Source organism: Loxodonta africana, chromosome 6 (genome assembly GCF_030014295.1).
Source record: "Loxodonta africana isolate mLoxAfr1 chromosome 6, mLoxAfr1.hap2, whole genome shotgun sequence".
In the NCBI taxonomy this organism is placed as follows: domain Eukaryota; kingdom Metazoa; phylum Chordata; class Mammalia; order Proboscidea; family Elephantidae; genus Loxodonta; species Loxodonta africana.
The window spans coordinates 114659083-114676449 of NC_087347.1; the positions used below are offsets into that span (position 1 = coordinate 114659083).

The window sequence follows — 17367 nt, forward strand, 5'->3', positions numbered from 1 at the left end:
CTGCCAGGTCCTTCTTCCTCGTCTGTCTTAGTCTGGAAGCTCATCTGAAACCTCTCGTCCATAGGTGACCCTGCTGGTATCTGAATACCGGTGGCATAGCTTCCAGCATCACAGCAACAGGCAAACTCCCACCGTATGACAAACTGACAGACACATGGGGGGCTCAAGTAGAAACATGAGACTAAATGAGCAGCTCCTGTCTGGAGGCCAGATGAGAAGGCAAAAAGGGACAGGACCTGATTGAATGGACAGTGGAAATCCGGGGTGGGAAGGAAGAGTGTGCTGTCACATTTTAGGGAGAGCAGCTGGGGTCACATAACAATGTGTGTATAAATTTTTGCATGAGAAACTAGCTTGAACTGTAAACTTTCACTTAAAGCACAATAAAAAAAATAAAAATAGATAAGTGGTAACTTTGGTGAAGGGTAAGACACTACACAATACACAACTTGCTCATGGCAAGGTGATGGAAGCTCCATAGACACTTCCAGTCTTCCTGAGGGACCAAATTACTGGGCTGAGGGCTGTGGGGACCAACGGTCTCAGGGAACAGCTAGTTCAACATACTTTATAAAGAAAATGTTCTACTTTCTATTTTGGTGAGTAAGTGCCTGGGGTCTTAAAAGCTTCTGAGTGGCCATCTAAGATACTCCACTGCCCTTACTCCGTGTGGATCAAGGGAAAATGAAGAAAACCAAAGACACAAGGGGAAGATTAGTCCAAATGACTGATGGACCACAAGTAGCACAACCTCCACCAGACTGAGTCTAGCACAGCTGGATGCTGCCCAGCTACCACCACCAATTGCTCTGACGGGGATCACAATAAAGGGTCCAAGACACAGCTGGAAAAAAATGTAGAACAAAATTCGAACGCACAGAGACACACACAAAAAAGACAGAGACTGGAGAAACCCTGGGAGTATGGCCCTGGATACACTTTTAGCTCAGTAATGAAGTCACTTCTGAGGTTCACACTTCAGCCAAAGGTTAGACAGGCACATAAAACCAAAGGAGACTAAAAGGACACACCAACCCAGGGGTAAAGACTAGAAGGCAGGAGGGGACAGAAAAGCTGGTAATAGGGAATCCAAAGTCAAGAAGGGGAGAGTTAACATGTTTGGTAACCAATGTCACAAAACGATATATATACTAAGTGTTTAGCGAGAAGCTAGTTTGTCCTGTAAACCTTCATCTAAAGGACAATAATAAAAAAAAAAGAAAAAAAAATTTTGTCCTGTATTTCACTGATTCTTCTTTTCGTTGTTTCAATTCTACCTCTATGTCTTTCCATTGGGTTGTTTCTGTTATTATAGTGTTAAGCTTCTGAATTTCTAATTTCTGTTTTCTTAGGTATTTCTCTATTTAATTTGGCATTTTGTTCTTGTATTATTTTCCTGAATTCTTTTAGTCTTTTTCCTGGATCTTTGTACAGTCTTAATAGTAGCATTTTGAATTCTCTGTCTGGCAGATCTATTACGTGTTCTTCTTCATCGACCGTTTCTGTCACATTATTGTGTTTGTTTAGCCATTTTTGCCTGCAATTTGTAATTGACTGTTGTCTTTGAGGCATTAAGGATTTTATTCTGTTTATTTATGTATATATATTTTTAGATCATGTGTTTGGTTTTTTGTTTGTTTTGCTTTTATTTTGATGTATCAGGGGCTTAGCCTCTGTCTTTTTCTTTGGGTTGCTTCCTTTTATATGTATTGTTTTAATTGTTGTTTTGTGTTATTGGCCTGTGTATGACTTTGGTGCTGATGGTTGTCTTGTTGTCTTCACTGACAAGCGTGGTGTGCCACACACACCTGGGGATCCAATGGCATTAGGTGTGTATGACTTCCTTTAGAGGGTTGTATGGAGGTGCAAGAGCAGGTCCCTTCCTGATGTGAACCACCAGATGTCAGGTGATCAGGATCCCTTCACAACTTTTAGGGAGAGTGCAGTCCCTGAGCTTTGGCACAAATGTCTACTTCAGCCCCTGTGGAGCAGGACAGGCCATGGGCCAGGCGGAGTTGGGGTGGGCTGTGCACCAGGTACACAAGGGCAGGCCAGGCAGGGCCAGGTGGACATCAGGCCAGGGAGGGGGAATGGAGCACTGAGCATGGCTGGTGAGCTGGGGCAGGTGGAGGTTGGGCTGGGTGCATGGGTGGAATGCTGGGGCTGCATGGGTGGAGTGGGTAGGTGCAGGTGGAGTTTGGGCTGGGGCAGAGGAGTGGAGTGCTGGGATGTGTGTGAGTAGGTTATGAAGGGGAAGACAGAGGTCAGAGGTCAGGCCAAGATGAAGTGCTGGGGCTTGTGTGAACGGGCTAGTCAGGGGTGGTTGGAGTTGGGCTGGGGTGAGGGAATGGAGTGCTGTCATGCATGTGAGTGAGCTGGGCTGGGGTGGGTAGAGGTCGGGCACATGTGGGAGAGGGAGTGAAGTACTGGGGTATACAAGAGTGGGCTAGGGAGGGGTAGGTTGAAATTGGGCCAGGCAGGGTAGGAGGGACAGAGTGCCTTTGTTCAATTTTGATTTGGAAAAATTCTTCAGAACGGTCTATTTAAACAGATGTAAAACTGTCTTGGAGGAAGTACAGCCAGAATGCTCCTTATGAGGATGGTGAGACTTTGTTTAGCTTACTTTGGACATATTTTCAGGAGGGACTAATCCTTGGAGAAGGACATCATGCTTAGTACAGGGTCAGCAAAAAAGAGGAAGACCCTCAACGAGGTGGATTGACACAGTGACTGCAATAGTGAGCTCAAACATACCTAATATCGTGAGAATGGTGCAGGACAGGCAATGTTTTGTTCTGTCACACAAAGGGGTGATATGAGTTGGACATGACTCACGGCACCTAACAGCAGTGAAGCTGATACTTATCTTGATGAGGTTACTTTTCAGTGATTACTTTGAACACAGGTTTTTCAGGTTGAATAATGTAAATTGAGTTGAGTGAGAGCTGGCTCCCTTTTCAGGGGAGATGGAGGGAAGGTACTATCAAAGGGAAAGATAGAAGTACTTGGATGGCTATGAACTGGTGTTTGTTTCTTTGGAATCTGGTTGTGGTGAGATTCCCCCCACCCACAAGGGGTATATTTTGGAGAAGTACTTGTATTAGATAAAGAGAAAGCCGAAAAGGTGATTTTCCTGAGAGCCTTTGTGACATTATGGTGGTGAGCAGTGTTGTTCCAGGGCCAGGTGGTCATATATGGTACTAAGGCTATTCTCTTAACCTTTGCCCAGAACCTTGTACAGCTGCTAATGGCATCAAGAGAGTGTCACCTATCACCAGATAGTAACCTTGTCATGGACACTGTTAGATTGGTTTGTGAGCAAATATTAGATATTCCTTTGGGGAAGTCCAGAAATAATAGTGGAGGAGGCATTGTGCAGAGGGGTTACCACCAGGATAGTAAGAACTCAAGCCATTGTGAATAGTTACAAGTTTGTGAGGCCTAGCAATTTGGGTTTCACTTAGAATTACATGAATTCCCCACACACCCAGTTAGGACTGGCTTCTAGCTCCTTTCTTTGCTCGTTTTAGGAAGCTCTGTTTTTATGTAAGGAATTTAGTATTTATCTGTTCAACAGATATTTATGGAGATGTTACTACATGCTAGGGAATTAAAATTGTATAGGTCTGCATACGTGACCTTCCCTTTTGTATGTCTCAAAGGTATTAAAATTCAGTATGTCCAAAACTTAACTCATGATCCTACCCAACAAACCTGGCCTTCTTTCTGTGCCTCTTGGATAAACGGCACCACTATTAGTTCAGTTTCACAGGTCAGAAACTGGAAGTCGTCTTTGTTATCTCTCTAAACCTCACCTCCCATTATTTAAACCATCACCAAGGCCTCTCAGTTGACCCTCCTTATTATCTCTGGAGTCTACATTTTTCTTCACCACCAGCACCACCACCACCAGCAGCACTTTGATCCAAGCTATTCCTCTTAAATTCCTCTTCAAGCTGTTGCCACCTTTCAGTTCAAAACAGTCAGTGTGCTCAACTACAGTTATGTCATCCTCTACTTAAAATCCTTCTCATTGCTTTTCAGATAGACAAAATTATTCAACTGATTTATGGCACCGTATGATTTGCCACTTTATACCACGAAAATCTTGCTTTCTCATGTCTAGGCCCAGTGGTCTTCTTTCTTGCAGTGTCTCTCCTGCCAGAAGGGTTTCTTTCATTTATGCCATTCCCTCTGACTAGAATACTCTTCTTTGCCTCTGGACCTTTTTGCTCTTGTTTGCTCTTCAGATCTCAGCCACACTTCTTCTGAAAAGTCTTTCCCCAACTTTCTGACGAAGCCTCATAAGCTCTCTATATACCGTGTGCCTCTCCTTTGTAGCTCTTGTCATAGCAGCAATTTTATATTCATTTGCTTGCTTATTTGATGCCTGGATACCTGTCTCCTTAACTAGATCATAAACACCACTGATGGCAGGAAACATGTTTGTTTTTTTTTTGCTCTATCCCAGCACCTAGCATAGTTCTTGGCACATAATAGGTCCCTAATAAATACCGTTGAATTAGTGAGTGATTGAAAACATATGTCCTGCTCTCAGGGAAGTCCCAGGCCAGTGGAAAAAGCAATTGCAATTCAAAATGATAGAGGTGCTGTGTTAGAGGTATTTACGGATGGCAGTGATGACAGAAAGAATTCACTACTCTGGTATGTGTCAGAACATCTTCGTTGAGAGGGTATATTTTGGTTTAATTTTAAAGGACAAATGAGGAAAACTAAGTAAGGCAGGATGTGAAACACTACATATCACTTTGGGGAGATCAGATCATGAAAGGCTTGCAGATTGTGCTGAGGAGTTTGGGCTTCATCTTAGGCTAGAGGTTATGAAGATAGAAGACGAAGATATAATTAAGATCACAGCAGAAGGAGAAACGGAAGGATAATTGAGTTGCATAAAAAGTTAAATTTATTCAATTAAATGGACAATCCTTTATCCTGAGATTATGATGTAACTGCATTTTTTATAATAAAATGTCCTTAATGTAAAATGTCTTTCTATTGATTGTGACAGTTGATTTTTTTTTATATTATTTATTATTTATTTTTTTTAATTTTTATTAAGCTTCAAGTGAACATTTACCATTCCAATCAGTCTGTCACATGTAGGTTTACATACATCTTACTCCCTTCTCCCACTTGCTCTCCCCCTATTGAGTCAGCCCTTACAGTCTCTCGTTTCGTGCCAATTTTACCTTCTTCCCTCTCTCTCTATCTTCCCATCCCCCCTCCAGTCAAGAGTTGCCAACACACTCTCCCGTGTCCACCTGATTTAATTAGCTCACTCTTCATCAGTATCTCTCTCCCCCGCACTGACCAGTCCTTTTCATGCCTGATGATTTGTCTTCGGGGATGGTTCCTGTCCTGTGCCATCAGAAGTTCTGGGGAGCATTGTCTCTGGGATTCCTCTAGTCGCAATCATACCATTAGGTGTGGTCTTTTATTGAGAATTTGGGGTCTGCATCCCATTGGTCTCCCGCTCCCTCAGGAGTTGTCTGTTGTGTTCCCTGACAGGGCAGACATCAATTGTGGCCGGGCACCAACTAGTTCTTCTGGTCGCAGGATATTGTAGGTCTCTGGTTCAAGTGGCCCTTTCTGTCTCTTGGGTTCTTAGTTGTCGTGTGACCTTGGTGTTCTTCCTTTGCCTTTGCTCCCGGTGGGTTGAGACCAATTAATGTATTTTAGATGGCTGCTTGTTGGCATTTAGGACCCCAGGTGCCACAATTCAAAGTGGGATGCAGAGTGTTTTCATAATAGAATTGTTTTGCCCATTGATTTAGAAGTCCTCTCAAACCAAGTTCCCCAGACCCCAGCCCCTGCTTCGCTATCCTTTGAAGCTTTCATTTTATCTCGGAAACCTCTTTACTTTTAATCCTGTCCAATTAGGCTGACCTTCCTTGTTTTGAGTGTTGTCTTTCCCTTCACCCAAAGCAGTTCCCATCTACAGATTGATCAATAAAAAGCCCTCTCCCTCCCTCCCTCCCTCCCCCCTTTGTAACCACAAAAGTATGTGTTCTTTTCCGTTTTTTCTATTTCTCAAGATCTTATAATAGTGGTCTTATACAATATTTGTCCTTTTGCAACTGACTCATTTCGCTCAGCATAATGCCTTCCAGATTCCTCCATGTTATGAAATGTTTCAGAGATTCGTCACTGTTTTTTATCGATGCGTAGTATTCCATTGTGTGAATATACCACAATTTATTTACCCATTCGTCCGTTGATGGACATCTTGGTTGCTTCCAGCTTTTTGCTATTGTAAACAGAGCTGCAATAAACATGGGTGTGCATATATCTGTTTGTGTGAAGGGTCTTGTATTTTTAGGGTATATTCCGAGGAGTGGGATTTCTGGGTTGTGTGGTAGTTCTATTTCTAACTGTTTAAGATAACGCCAGATGGATTTCTAAAGTGGTTGTACCATTTTACAATCCCACCAGCAGTGTATGAGAGTTCCAGTCTCTCCGCAGCCTCTCCAACATTTATTATTTTGTGATTTTTGAATTAATGCCAGTCTAGTTGGTGTCAGATGGAATCTCATCGTAGTTTTAATTTGCATTTCTCTAATGACTAATGATCGAGAGCATTTTCTCATGTATCTGTTGGCTGCCTGAATATCTTCCTTAGTGAAATGTGTGTTCATATCCTTTGCCCACTTCTTGATTGGGTTGTTTGTCTTTTTGTGGTTGAGTTTTGACAGAATCATGTAGATTTTAGAGATCAGGCGCTGGTCTGAGATGTTATAGCTGAATATTCTTTCCCAGTCTGTAGGTGGTCTTTTTACTCTTTTGGTGAAGTCTTTAGATGAGCATAGGTGTTTGATTTTTAGGAGCTCCCAGTTATCTGGTTTCTCTTCATCATTTTTGGTAATGTTTTGTATTCTGTTTATGCCCTGTATTAGGGCTCCTAGGGTAGATCCTATTTTTTCTTCCATGATTTTTATCGTTTTAGTCTTTATGTTTAGGTCTTTGATCCACTTGGAGTTAGTTTTTGTGCATGGTGTGAGGTATGGGTCCTGTTTCATTCTTTTGCAAATGGATATCCAGGTATACCAGCACCATTTGTTAAAAAGACTATTATTTCCCCAATTGACTGACACTGGTCCTTTGTCAAATATCAGCTGCTCATACGTGGATGGATTTATATCTGGATTCTCAATTCTGTTCCATTGGTCTATGTGCCTGTTGTTGTACCAGTACCAGGCTGTTTTGACTACTGTAGCTATATAATAGGTTCTGAAATCAGGTAGGGTGAGGCCTCCCACTTTCTTCTTCTTTTTCAGTAATATTTTGCTTATCCGGGGGTTCTTTCCTTTCCATATGAAATTAGTAATTTGTTTCTCTATTCCCTTAAAGTATGACATTGGTATTTGGATTGGAAGTGCGTTGTATGTATAAATGGCTTTTGGTAGAATAGACATTTTTACTATGTTAAGTCTTCCTATCCATGAGCAGGGTATGTTTTTCCATTTAAGTGTGTCCTTTTGAATTTCTTGTAGCAGAGTTTTATAGTTTTCTTTGTATAGGTCTTTTACATCCTTGGTAAGATTTATTCCTAAGTATTTTATCTTCTTGGGGGCTACTGTGAATGGTATTGATTTGGTTATTTCCTCTTTGGTGTTCTTTTTGTTGATGTAGAGGAATCCAAGTGATTTTTGTATGTTTATTTTATATCCTGAGACTCTTCCAAACTCTTCTATTAGTTTCAGTAGTTTTCTGGAGGATTTCTTAGGGTTTTCCATGTATACGATCATGTCATCTGCAAATAGTGATAGCTTTACTTCCTCCTTACCAATCTGGATACCCTTTATTTCTTTGTCTAGCCTAATTGCCCTGGCTAGGACTTCAAGTACGATGTTGAATAAGAGCGGTGATAAAGGGCATCCTTGTCTGGTTCCCGTTCTCAAGGGAAATGCTTTCAGGTTCTCTCCATTTAGAGTGATATTGGCCGTTGGCTTTGCATATATGCCCTTTATTATGTTGAGGAATTTTCCTTCAATTCCTATTTTGGTGAGAGTTTTTATCATAAATGGGTGTTGGACTTTGTCAAATGCCTTTTCTGCATCAATTGATAAGATCATGTGGTTTTTGTGGCAGTTGATTTTTAAAAAATGTCCTTGTTTGTCAAAATCAGAAGTTAGCAATCTTTGTCAGTACCTGCCCCTTTTAAAAATGTCACTGATCAGTGAACTCCCAAAGCCTAGAAGCCATCACTTTAGGTCCTGAGGAATTTTAAGAGAGAAAGAGAGCAATGTAATTAGATAAGTACTTTGGAAATTTTTCTTTGGCAGCAGGGTGAAGGATGGATTGTACCAGAATAAGCCCAGAGGCAGGGGTACAAATAAGATTATTATAGTGCTGATGGGAGAGGAGAATATGAATTTATTTAGAAGTTATAAGGGAGAAAGAATAGACAAAAAATGAAAGATATGAAAGTGTAGAATCTATTGAATTTAATGACAAATTTGCTATCGATGAAGGAGAGGATTAAGGTAAGGGGCGATGCCATTAATGAACAATGAGAGCGTAGAAAGTGGAGCTGAATTTTGGGATAAAAGGATTGATTTACAGTTGGGGCCTTTATACACCATAATATGGTAGTTTTGGTTTTATGTATAAAGCTGTTAGGACTTCTTGAAACATTGTCTTCTTTTGACTTCTGGATACAAGTTTTCCTGATTTTCCTCCTACCTCACTACTTAATGTCCAACGCTGTCTTTGCCTTTTGACCTCTCAGTGTTGGGGAGTCCGAGGAATCAATCCTGGGTCCATCTGGTTCTCTGCTGCTGCTTTTCTCCAGGTGATTTCATCTGATCGCATTTTTTAAAATACCTTCTGTACATTGATGAGCTGTTCCCAACCTTTCTCCTGAGCTCTCCAGACTAGTATACCCGGCTGCCTACTGGACATTCCTGCTTAAATGCCTGTTAAATGTCTGAAATACAAGTCCAACAACAAAACTGTTGATTCGGTCCCCTCCCAAGCCTGTTCCCTTCATAGTCTTCTTCATAATGGTAAATGGTAATAAATCTACCCAGCTGCTCAAGTAAAAAGTTGGGAATGAGGCGTCTATGTGTAATGTGGAGCCCTGGTGACACAGTGGTTAAGTGCTTGGCTGCTAACCAGAAGGTCGGTGGTTTGAACCCACAGCTGCTCCATGGGGGAAAGTTGTAGTAGTCTGCTTCCGTAAAGATTTATAGTCTTGGAACCCTATGGGGGCATTTCGACTCTGTCCTATAGGGTCGCTGTGAGTCAGAATTGACTCGTTGGCAACGGGTTTATGTTTAATATGTGAATGAGTTTACTACCAATAAATACATATGAAAGTCTAAATGTCCCCAGGATTATGTGCCTAGAAAGCTGTTCCTTACACCCAGATTAAAGAGAAATTTACTTGTGTTTCCTTCTAGTACCTACATGATTGTATTTTTCACAGTTCAATCTCAAATCCGTTTGGAGTTGGAGTTTGTCCTTATGTATGATGTGGGAAATGAATCTAATTTTATTGCAGCATTATTTGTAATTGCAAAATATGGGGAATTATTTGCATATCCAAGTGTAGGAAATTGGTTGAATAAACTGCAATATGCACGTGGGCACACACACACGTACATATACCAAGGAGTCAGCTTTACTATATCTCCTGTCTCCCTCACATTCATCAAGTGCTGTTGACTCCACCTACCACCACATCTCACCGTCCCAATTCTACTACTTTTGCTCAAGTCATTATTATTACTTGCCTAGCTAATTTCCCTACTTCCATTTTTGACCATCTTGTAATAATTCTTTATATAGCTACTAACATCATTAAAAAAAAAAAGTCAGAGCATGTCACAGATCAGTTTAAAATCCTCCATGGCTTCCTATGAGACAAAATATAAAAATCTAAACTCTTGACAATGAGCTACTGATCTGACCAAGCTTTCTGGTTTTGTCTCCTACCTCTGTCTCCCTTGCTTACTAGCTCTTTCCTGCCTCAGAGCCTTTGCATTTTGCCTGGAAGGCTCTTTCCCATGGCCATCATTCATGTCTTAGTTCAAAGCCTTGTTTATTTATTAAAAAAAAATTGTTTTCAAAGTCCTCTTTAAAAAGGCTTTCTCTGCCTCCACAATTTACTATTTTACTTCTCATGCTTCCCCCAGGCACTATCACAGTTTCTTGTTTTAATTTCTTCATAATATTTATCAGTATAAGAAAAATGTCCTCCCTTCCTTCATTTCTTCTTCTCTTTCTTCTTTCTTCATTTATGTTCCCCTCTCCCCATTGAAGAAAGAATCTTTGTATGCTCATTGAAGTAAAGGTCATTCAACTTTGTAAAGTTCATTGTTGAAGGAATCTTTTCCTTTTTGTTTACTTCTGGAACAGCCCTGGCATAGAGAAAACACTCTGTGAATATGAATGCACACACACAATATGTATGTATGTGTGTGTGTATATAATATTGAACGGAGTGATCAGGTTACTTTCTATAATAAAAAACAGTCATTAAGCACTATGTTAAAAGTACTTAAATACAGAATATTTGAAAAAATAGACATTTCCCTCAATTAACGGGGAAGGAAAAAATAACAACATATATGAAGCCGTATTAATAGCTGATTTGTTCAACTTTGTTTTTCTCTTTAGGCTCATTGGCATAATAAACAGAGTGGTAGGTGGGTGTAATGGTTACTGTTATGTGTCACCTTGCCTAGGCTGTGATCGTCAGTCGTTTGGCAGACACTTTGTGATCACCTTCCATTTTGGGATCAGATGTGAGCAGCCAGTCAGTTGAAAGGGAAGTTTCCTTGGAGATGTGGCCTGCCCCCAGTATAAAATGGATGTTATGGCAAATCTCGTTCTTTTTCTCAACTCTGCATTCATCTAGTCGCCTGACCTCTGGTTCTTGGGACTTAAGCCTACTGCCTGACCTGTAGATTTTGGATTCACCAACCCCTACAATCCTGTGAGGCAGCAGAGGCCTTCAGCCTGACACCTGACCTGTGGATTTAGGACTTGCCAGCCTCCACAACTGTGTGAGCCATTTCCTTGAGGTAAATTCTCTCTCTGTATATCTCTATATGCTTCATTAGTTTTGCTCCTCTAGAGATCCCAGGCTAAGACAGTGGGTAAAGTCCTAGAAAGCAACAGGAGAGACAAGAAAAAGATGGAGCAATGAGCTCAATAGAGTGAAAGTAATGGGATAGGCATAGTTTAGCAAAAATTAGATCTCTTTACTCTGGAAAATACTAAATGATGCAGGAAGCATCAAAAGAAGATGGAAGGAATACACAGAGTCACTACACCAAAAAGAATTAGTTCATATTCAACCATTTCAAGAGGTGCCATATGATCAGGAACCGAAGGTACTGAAGGAAGAAGTCCAAGCTGCTTGGAAGGCATTGGCAAAAAACAAGGCTCCAGGAATTGATGGAATATCAATTGAGATGTTTCAACAAACAGATGCAGTGCTGGAGGTGCTCACTCGTCTATGCCAAGAAAATATGGTAGACAGCTTCCTGGCCAACTGACTAGGAGAGATCCATATTTATGCCTATTCCCAAGAAAGGTGATCCAATCGAATGTGGAAATTATAGAACAATATCATTAATATCACACACAAGCAAAATTTTGCTGAAGATCATTCAAAAACAGCTGCAGCAGTATATAGACAGGGAACTGCCAGAAATTCAGGCTGGTTTCAGAAGAGGATGTGGAACCAGGGATGTCATTGCTGATGTCAGATGGATCCTGGCTGAAAGCAGAGAATACCGGAAGGATGTTTACCTGTGTTTTATTAACTATGCAAAGGCATTCGACTGTGTGGATCATTACAAACTATGGATAACACTGCGAAGAATGGGAATTCCAGAACACTTAATTGTGCTCATGAGGAACCTTTACATAGATCAAGAGGCAGTTGTTCGGACAGAACAAGGGGATACTGATTGGTTTAAAGTCAGGAATGGTGTGCGTCAGGGTTGTATTCTTTCACCATACCTATTTAATCTGTATGCTGAACAAATAATCCGAAAAGCTGGACTATATGAAGAAGAACAGGGCATCAGGATTGGAGGAAGACTCATTAACAACCTGCTTTATGCAGATGACACAACCTTCCTTGCTGAAAGTGAAGAGGACTTGAAGTACTTACTAATGAAGATCAAAGACCACAGCCTTCAGTATGGATTGCACCTCAACATAGAGAAAACAAAAACCCTCACAACTGGACCAAAGAGCAACATCACGATAAATGGAGAAAAGATTGAAGTTGTCAAGGATTTCGTTTTACTTGGATGCACAATCAACAGCCACGGAAGCAGCAGTCAAGAAATCAAAAGACACATTTCATTGGGCAAATCTGCTGCAAAGGACCTCTTCAAAGTGTTGAAGAGCAAAGATGTCACCCTGAAGACTAAGGTGAGCCTGACCCGAGCCATGGTATTTTCAATCACATCATATGCATGTGAAAGCTGGACAATGAATAAGGAAGACCAAAGAAGAGTTGACGCCTTTGAATTGTGGTGTTGGCGAAGAACATTGAGTATACCATGTACTGCCAAAAGGATGAACAAAGCTGTCTTGGACGGCGAGACTCCATCTTACATACTTTGGACATGTTGTCAGGAGGGATAAGTCCCTGGAGAAGGACATCATGCTTGGCAGAGTACAGGGTCAGCAAAAAAGAGGAAGACCCTCAACAAGGTGGATTGACACAGTGGCTGCAACAATGAACTCAAGATAACGATTGTAAGGATGGCGCAGGACCGGGCAGGGTTTCGTTCTGTTGTGCATAGGGTCGCTATGAGTCGGAACCGACTCGATGGCATCTAACAACAACAACAACAACTCTGGAGAAGGTCTAGCACAAATCGCATGTCAATACTCAACTCGGGGAAGAGAAATGTGAATGAATACAAAGTAAGAGAGTAATTTTGAAAAATTATATTTGATTTTGGTTTTCAGCAAACTTACATGGACCACAGATGCTCATCATCCCTCGAAGGACCACGCTCATTTTCAGCAGCCCACTGGGGCCATCAGTGAAGTGAGGAGAACCTGGCTGCCTTGGTACTGCCCTCCCAATTCCCGCAGCTACCTTTACAAATTCTGCTTAGTATTTTACACTAAAAGGGCTTCTGGTAAATGTAAATTTATAGACTTGAACTTTTCTCCAGAGTAGATGTCATTTAGTCTGCAGCACGTGATAGTATAATTTTGCCTTCCTGTTTCCCATTCTCCAACCCTAAAGAAAACTTATCCGTCCTTCTGTACTCTGTCCACGTTCCACCTTCGGTGAAAATCTGCCCAACAGTTTGAGCCTAAACTGAATTCTTCTTTTTTGACCCTCACACGGTATGTGTTGGTAATCATACCATGAGTATGTGTCTTCTTACCTCCTTAACTGTGTTAACTGGACTGTTAGCTCCTTGAGGTTATAGAATATGTATGTCATTTATTTTGTGGAATCTAAGCTCTCCCTGGTCAGTTCTGGGCTAATGGAAAGTGTTAAAAATGATTTGAAACAGGTTATTTTGGGTGCAGCTCACATGTATTTGTGCAACGTAGATAACCTACCCGAGCCCTCTAGGACGAATCTGGTTTTGGTCTTTCTCCATATGTATCACTAATGACGTTTTGTTTTTCATTTCTGCCACGCTAATTAAAAAGCTTCTGGAAACATCATTCTTTTTATTCACATGATGAAATAATGTACTGCTTTTCAGAATGAAAACACTTGTGAATCATTTTAGTTATGAATAATTTTGGATATTTGGGGATATTCTATTTCTGGGTGAACTATTTCAAAATAGGCTTTCAGTAATGCATGCAACACACACTTTAAAACAAAAATAGAATATCTTCTTGAAAGTTTATAGTAAATTCAGTCATTCAAATTGTTTTCTCTCAAGACCCAAAAATGCTAGGGCATTTCCAGCTTTCAGTTTATCCTGGAAAAGAAAAGGAAAGGTTTTATTTTAAATCATTATGGGCTGTTTTTAAGTACTTTATCGTGTAGTATTTACTGGGTTTTGAAAAAATCAACTCCCTAAGATGAAAGAAAAACATTAGCAGGTTAAACAATGAAGCTGTTACCAGAATCCTCTTGACCTGTGTTTTGCCCCACTATTTGAAATCTAAATCTGAAACTTGATAGTAAAGGGTGGGGAAGAGACTTATAAATGAGAGAGCCCTCTTAGGAAAATGGCTTTCTTTGGAAACCTCTAGAGGACCCTCCAATATGTCTTAAGGACTATTTAGAGACAATACAGAGAAGTGGTAGTTTGGGCCTGTGGAACAAAGAGCTGGAAACAGTGCCCAGAAGTCACCTGGCCATCCCCCCCGCTTCTAGGCATATGTGTTGTCCTTTTGAATGGACCTGAATAAAAGCCCTTTTGGAACGAGAGGTGATATGGCTGAAGGGTCTCAGAATATTGTATAAATCTATACATCTCATATAATGTACACATGAAAAAAGGACTCCTAAATTTTTCTCTGCCTTCGCCTCAGCTAAAGACTAGATCAACTCCACAGAGAAAGCACCAGTGAGTTGAGGGGTAACTTTCTGATAGCCTCTGGAACAGTTCTGCTCTGTGACACATGGGGCTGCTGCGAGTCAGAATGGCCTCCACGACAGCTGCCAACGGCGAGCACCTACTCACGCTTAGGTTTGTCATTGTTGCTAGTTGCTGTCGAGTGGATTCCGACTCATGGCGACCCCATGTGTGCAGAGTAGAACAACTGCACAGGGTTTTCAAGGCCGTGACCTTGTGGTAGCAGATCACCAGGCCTTACTTGCAAGGTGCCTCTGGGGTGGATTTGAACCACCATACTTTCGGTTAATAGTCCAGGGCTTAACCATTTGTGCTACCCAGGTATATCGACAGTATTTTAAAACATGGTTAATATACTGTACACAAAGCAAATTATACTATGTACATTGTTTTACAGTTTTTTTTTTAGCTTAATAATATATTTTGAAAATTTAATTCTAATTCTTTTTTTATGGTTGAATAGATTCCATTGCATGGGTAAATTATTACTTATTTAACTATTCTCCTGTAGATTGTTTTCAGTCTTTTGTTATTACAAACAATGGTTACAATGAGTAACCTTGTACAGAATGTCATTTTGAATTCGTGATCGCATAAATAATTTTTATGCAGTCTTTATTGAAAACTTGGAAGTGATATACAAATACAAATAAATAATAAACCCGTTGCCGTCGAGCTGATTCCAACTCAAAGCGACTCTATAGGACAGAGTAGAGCTGCCCCATAGAGTTTCCAAGGAGCACCTGGTGGATTTGAACTGCTGGCTTCTGGTTAGCAATAATAATAATAATAAAAGGCATAGAATAATAAAAATTATTATTTCATTAAAGTCTTAATTGGGATATTTAGAGTAATCTGATTTCAGTTTAATTTTGGTTAACTGTATAGAAAGTTTTTCATTTTCAACCTTTGTTGTGAGAAAAAGCTAAGAAAAATCTTAATGCAGCTTCCTACTTAGTTCAATAAACATTCCAGAATTTAAGATTTTTAGTGCCTTAAGATGGTTATGTGCCAAAGGGGACACTTTCTACATAAAAAAGTCTGAGATTTCCCAGTTAATAATTTGAAACTAGTACATTTCTGATGGCTCAGTGGTTAAGCATTTGGCTGCCTCTCCTTGGAAACCTCATGGGGCAGTTCTACTCTGTTCTCTAGGGTCTCTATGAGTCACGATTGACTTTACGGCAACACATTTGGTTTTGGTTTTGTTTTTTTTAGTACACATCAGAATGGACTCTACTTGGCATCTATTGACGTGGTTCAAGCCTATTGAGAAAAAAAATTGGTGAGCAGTGTCCCTGGTGGCGCAGTGGTTAAGGATTTGGCTGCTAACCAAAAGGTCGGCAGTTCAAATCCATCAGCTGCTTCTTGGAAACCGTATGGGGCAGTTCTGTTCTGTTCTGTAGGGGTAGTTGACTCAATGGCAATTTTTTTTTTTTTTAATCTTCAAGGATTGAAGCAGAGAGTTAGAGTCCAGGGAAAATTTTAGATTCTAGTTCAGAAGAAAGCCAAAAATTATGCAAAAGGATTATGAATAAGACTTTCCTAACATTTATTAAGTGTTTATACATCACCATGTTTTCTTTTTTGGCCACCCCTGATTCCTGGTAATGATCGGTGGCGAAACCCTTAGGAAGAACCTGGACTTTTTGGTGGGGCTGGGGGTGTGGAAGTAGCAAGGGAAGGGAATCTGAGAAGACTGCGTCTAACCAAGGGGTAGAACAGTAATGGCAGCATTGTAGCACATCTCAGTATCATTTACCCACTGTCAAAGTCAAATGCAAACAAAACAAAACGAACCAGTTACTTGAGGGTTTTGATTCCTTGGGTCACTGATGATCCAGATTTTAGTTTTAATATCCAAATAACCAGAAACATTTGAGAGTGGTAGATTTGTAACAATAATATTAAAGGAAAAACTTAGATATTATTATTCTTATGAGTCATCTAAGATACAAATATTTATAGTAAATATGTCTTATGAGTCATCTAAGATACAAATATTTATAGTAAATATGATTGTTACTATTTTTTTTCCTTGACTCAAAGGACTCAATTTCATTAACCATCGGCTTTTTAATTTTCCTTTGCCCTGTAATAGTTCAGCTATTTCTGGAGATAGAATAACATTTCAAAGAACAATAAATATAATGGTTCCCGTGTTCTTTGTGATCGCCTATCAAAGCACTCTGAAACCAAACCCAATTAAAGCAGGAAACTCAGGAAGAAGACCGTGAAGTAAAAGGCATAATATACCTTTGTTTCTTCATCAAATGCTTCCATAGACTCTATCAATTTCCCAGGTTCCAGCTCACCTAGTGGAAAGGGATAATCAGTTCCCAAAATAACTTTGTCCTAAAAAGAGAAAATATATTTTCATCTGTAATTTTATAGAACATGAAAGAACCTTCAACTTAATTATATTTACTTATTACAAGCACTCCTATGGTAAAATAACAAATTTCTTCCTGATTAATAGAAACATAGAACCGATCTAAAATTTAAAGGATTCAAAACTTATTGTGATGTTTTCCCCAGCAGGTGTCGCTATTAGGTCTCTTAATGTTGAAAATCAACCCCGTCCTCCTTCCTTACTTATTTATGTAACTAAAATACAGACTACTGAAATATTAGAAAGCATTTAGTTAATAAAACATACTGATGTCTTAAGATGAAATTAAAGATTCTATCCCTTTTAGAATATTACTATTGCAATTGGTCCCACCAATTCTGAAAGGCTACTAGTTGAAACTGAAAAATAAAAAAACTGGATGAAAAGTCAAAAAACAAGCACAAAACCAATTCCTGGCTCTATCAG

At 40.0% G+C, this 17367-nt stretch overlaps 1 protein-coding gene across 2 annotated transcripts in view; it reads right to left on the reverse strand.

The window, feature by feature from the left end:
- Positions 1-13883: 13883 nt before the first annotated feature.
- ACMSD (aminocarboxymuconate semialdehyde decarboxylase) overlaps positions 13884-17367 on the reverse strand; it is a 120505-nt gene continuing 117021 nt past the window's right edge. For both annotated transcript variants that reach the window (XM_010586348.2, XM_064287273.1), the window contains 2 exons: positions 16806-16904; positions 13884-13946 (listed from right to left, as the gene is read on the reverse strand). In XM_010586348.2, coding sequence (XP_010584650.1) covers positions 13884-13946; positions 16806-16904 — 162 coding nt within the window. The remainder of the gene's footprint in view (positions 13947-16805; positions 16905-17367) is intronic.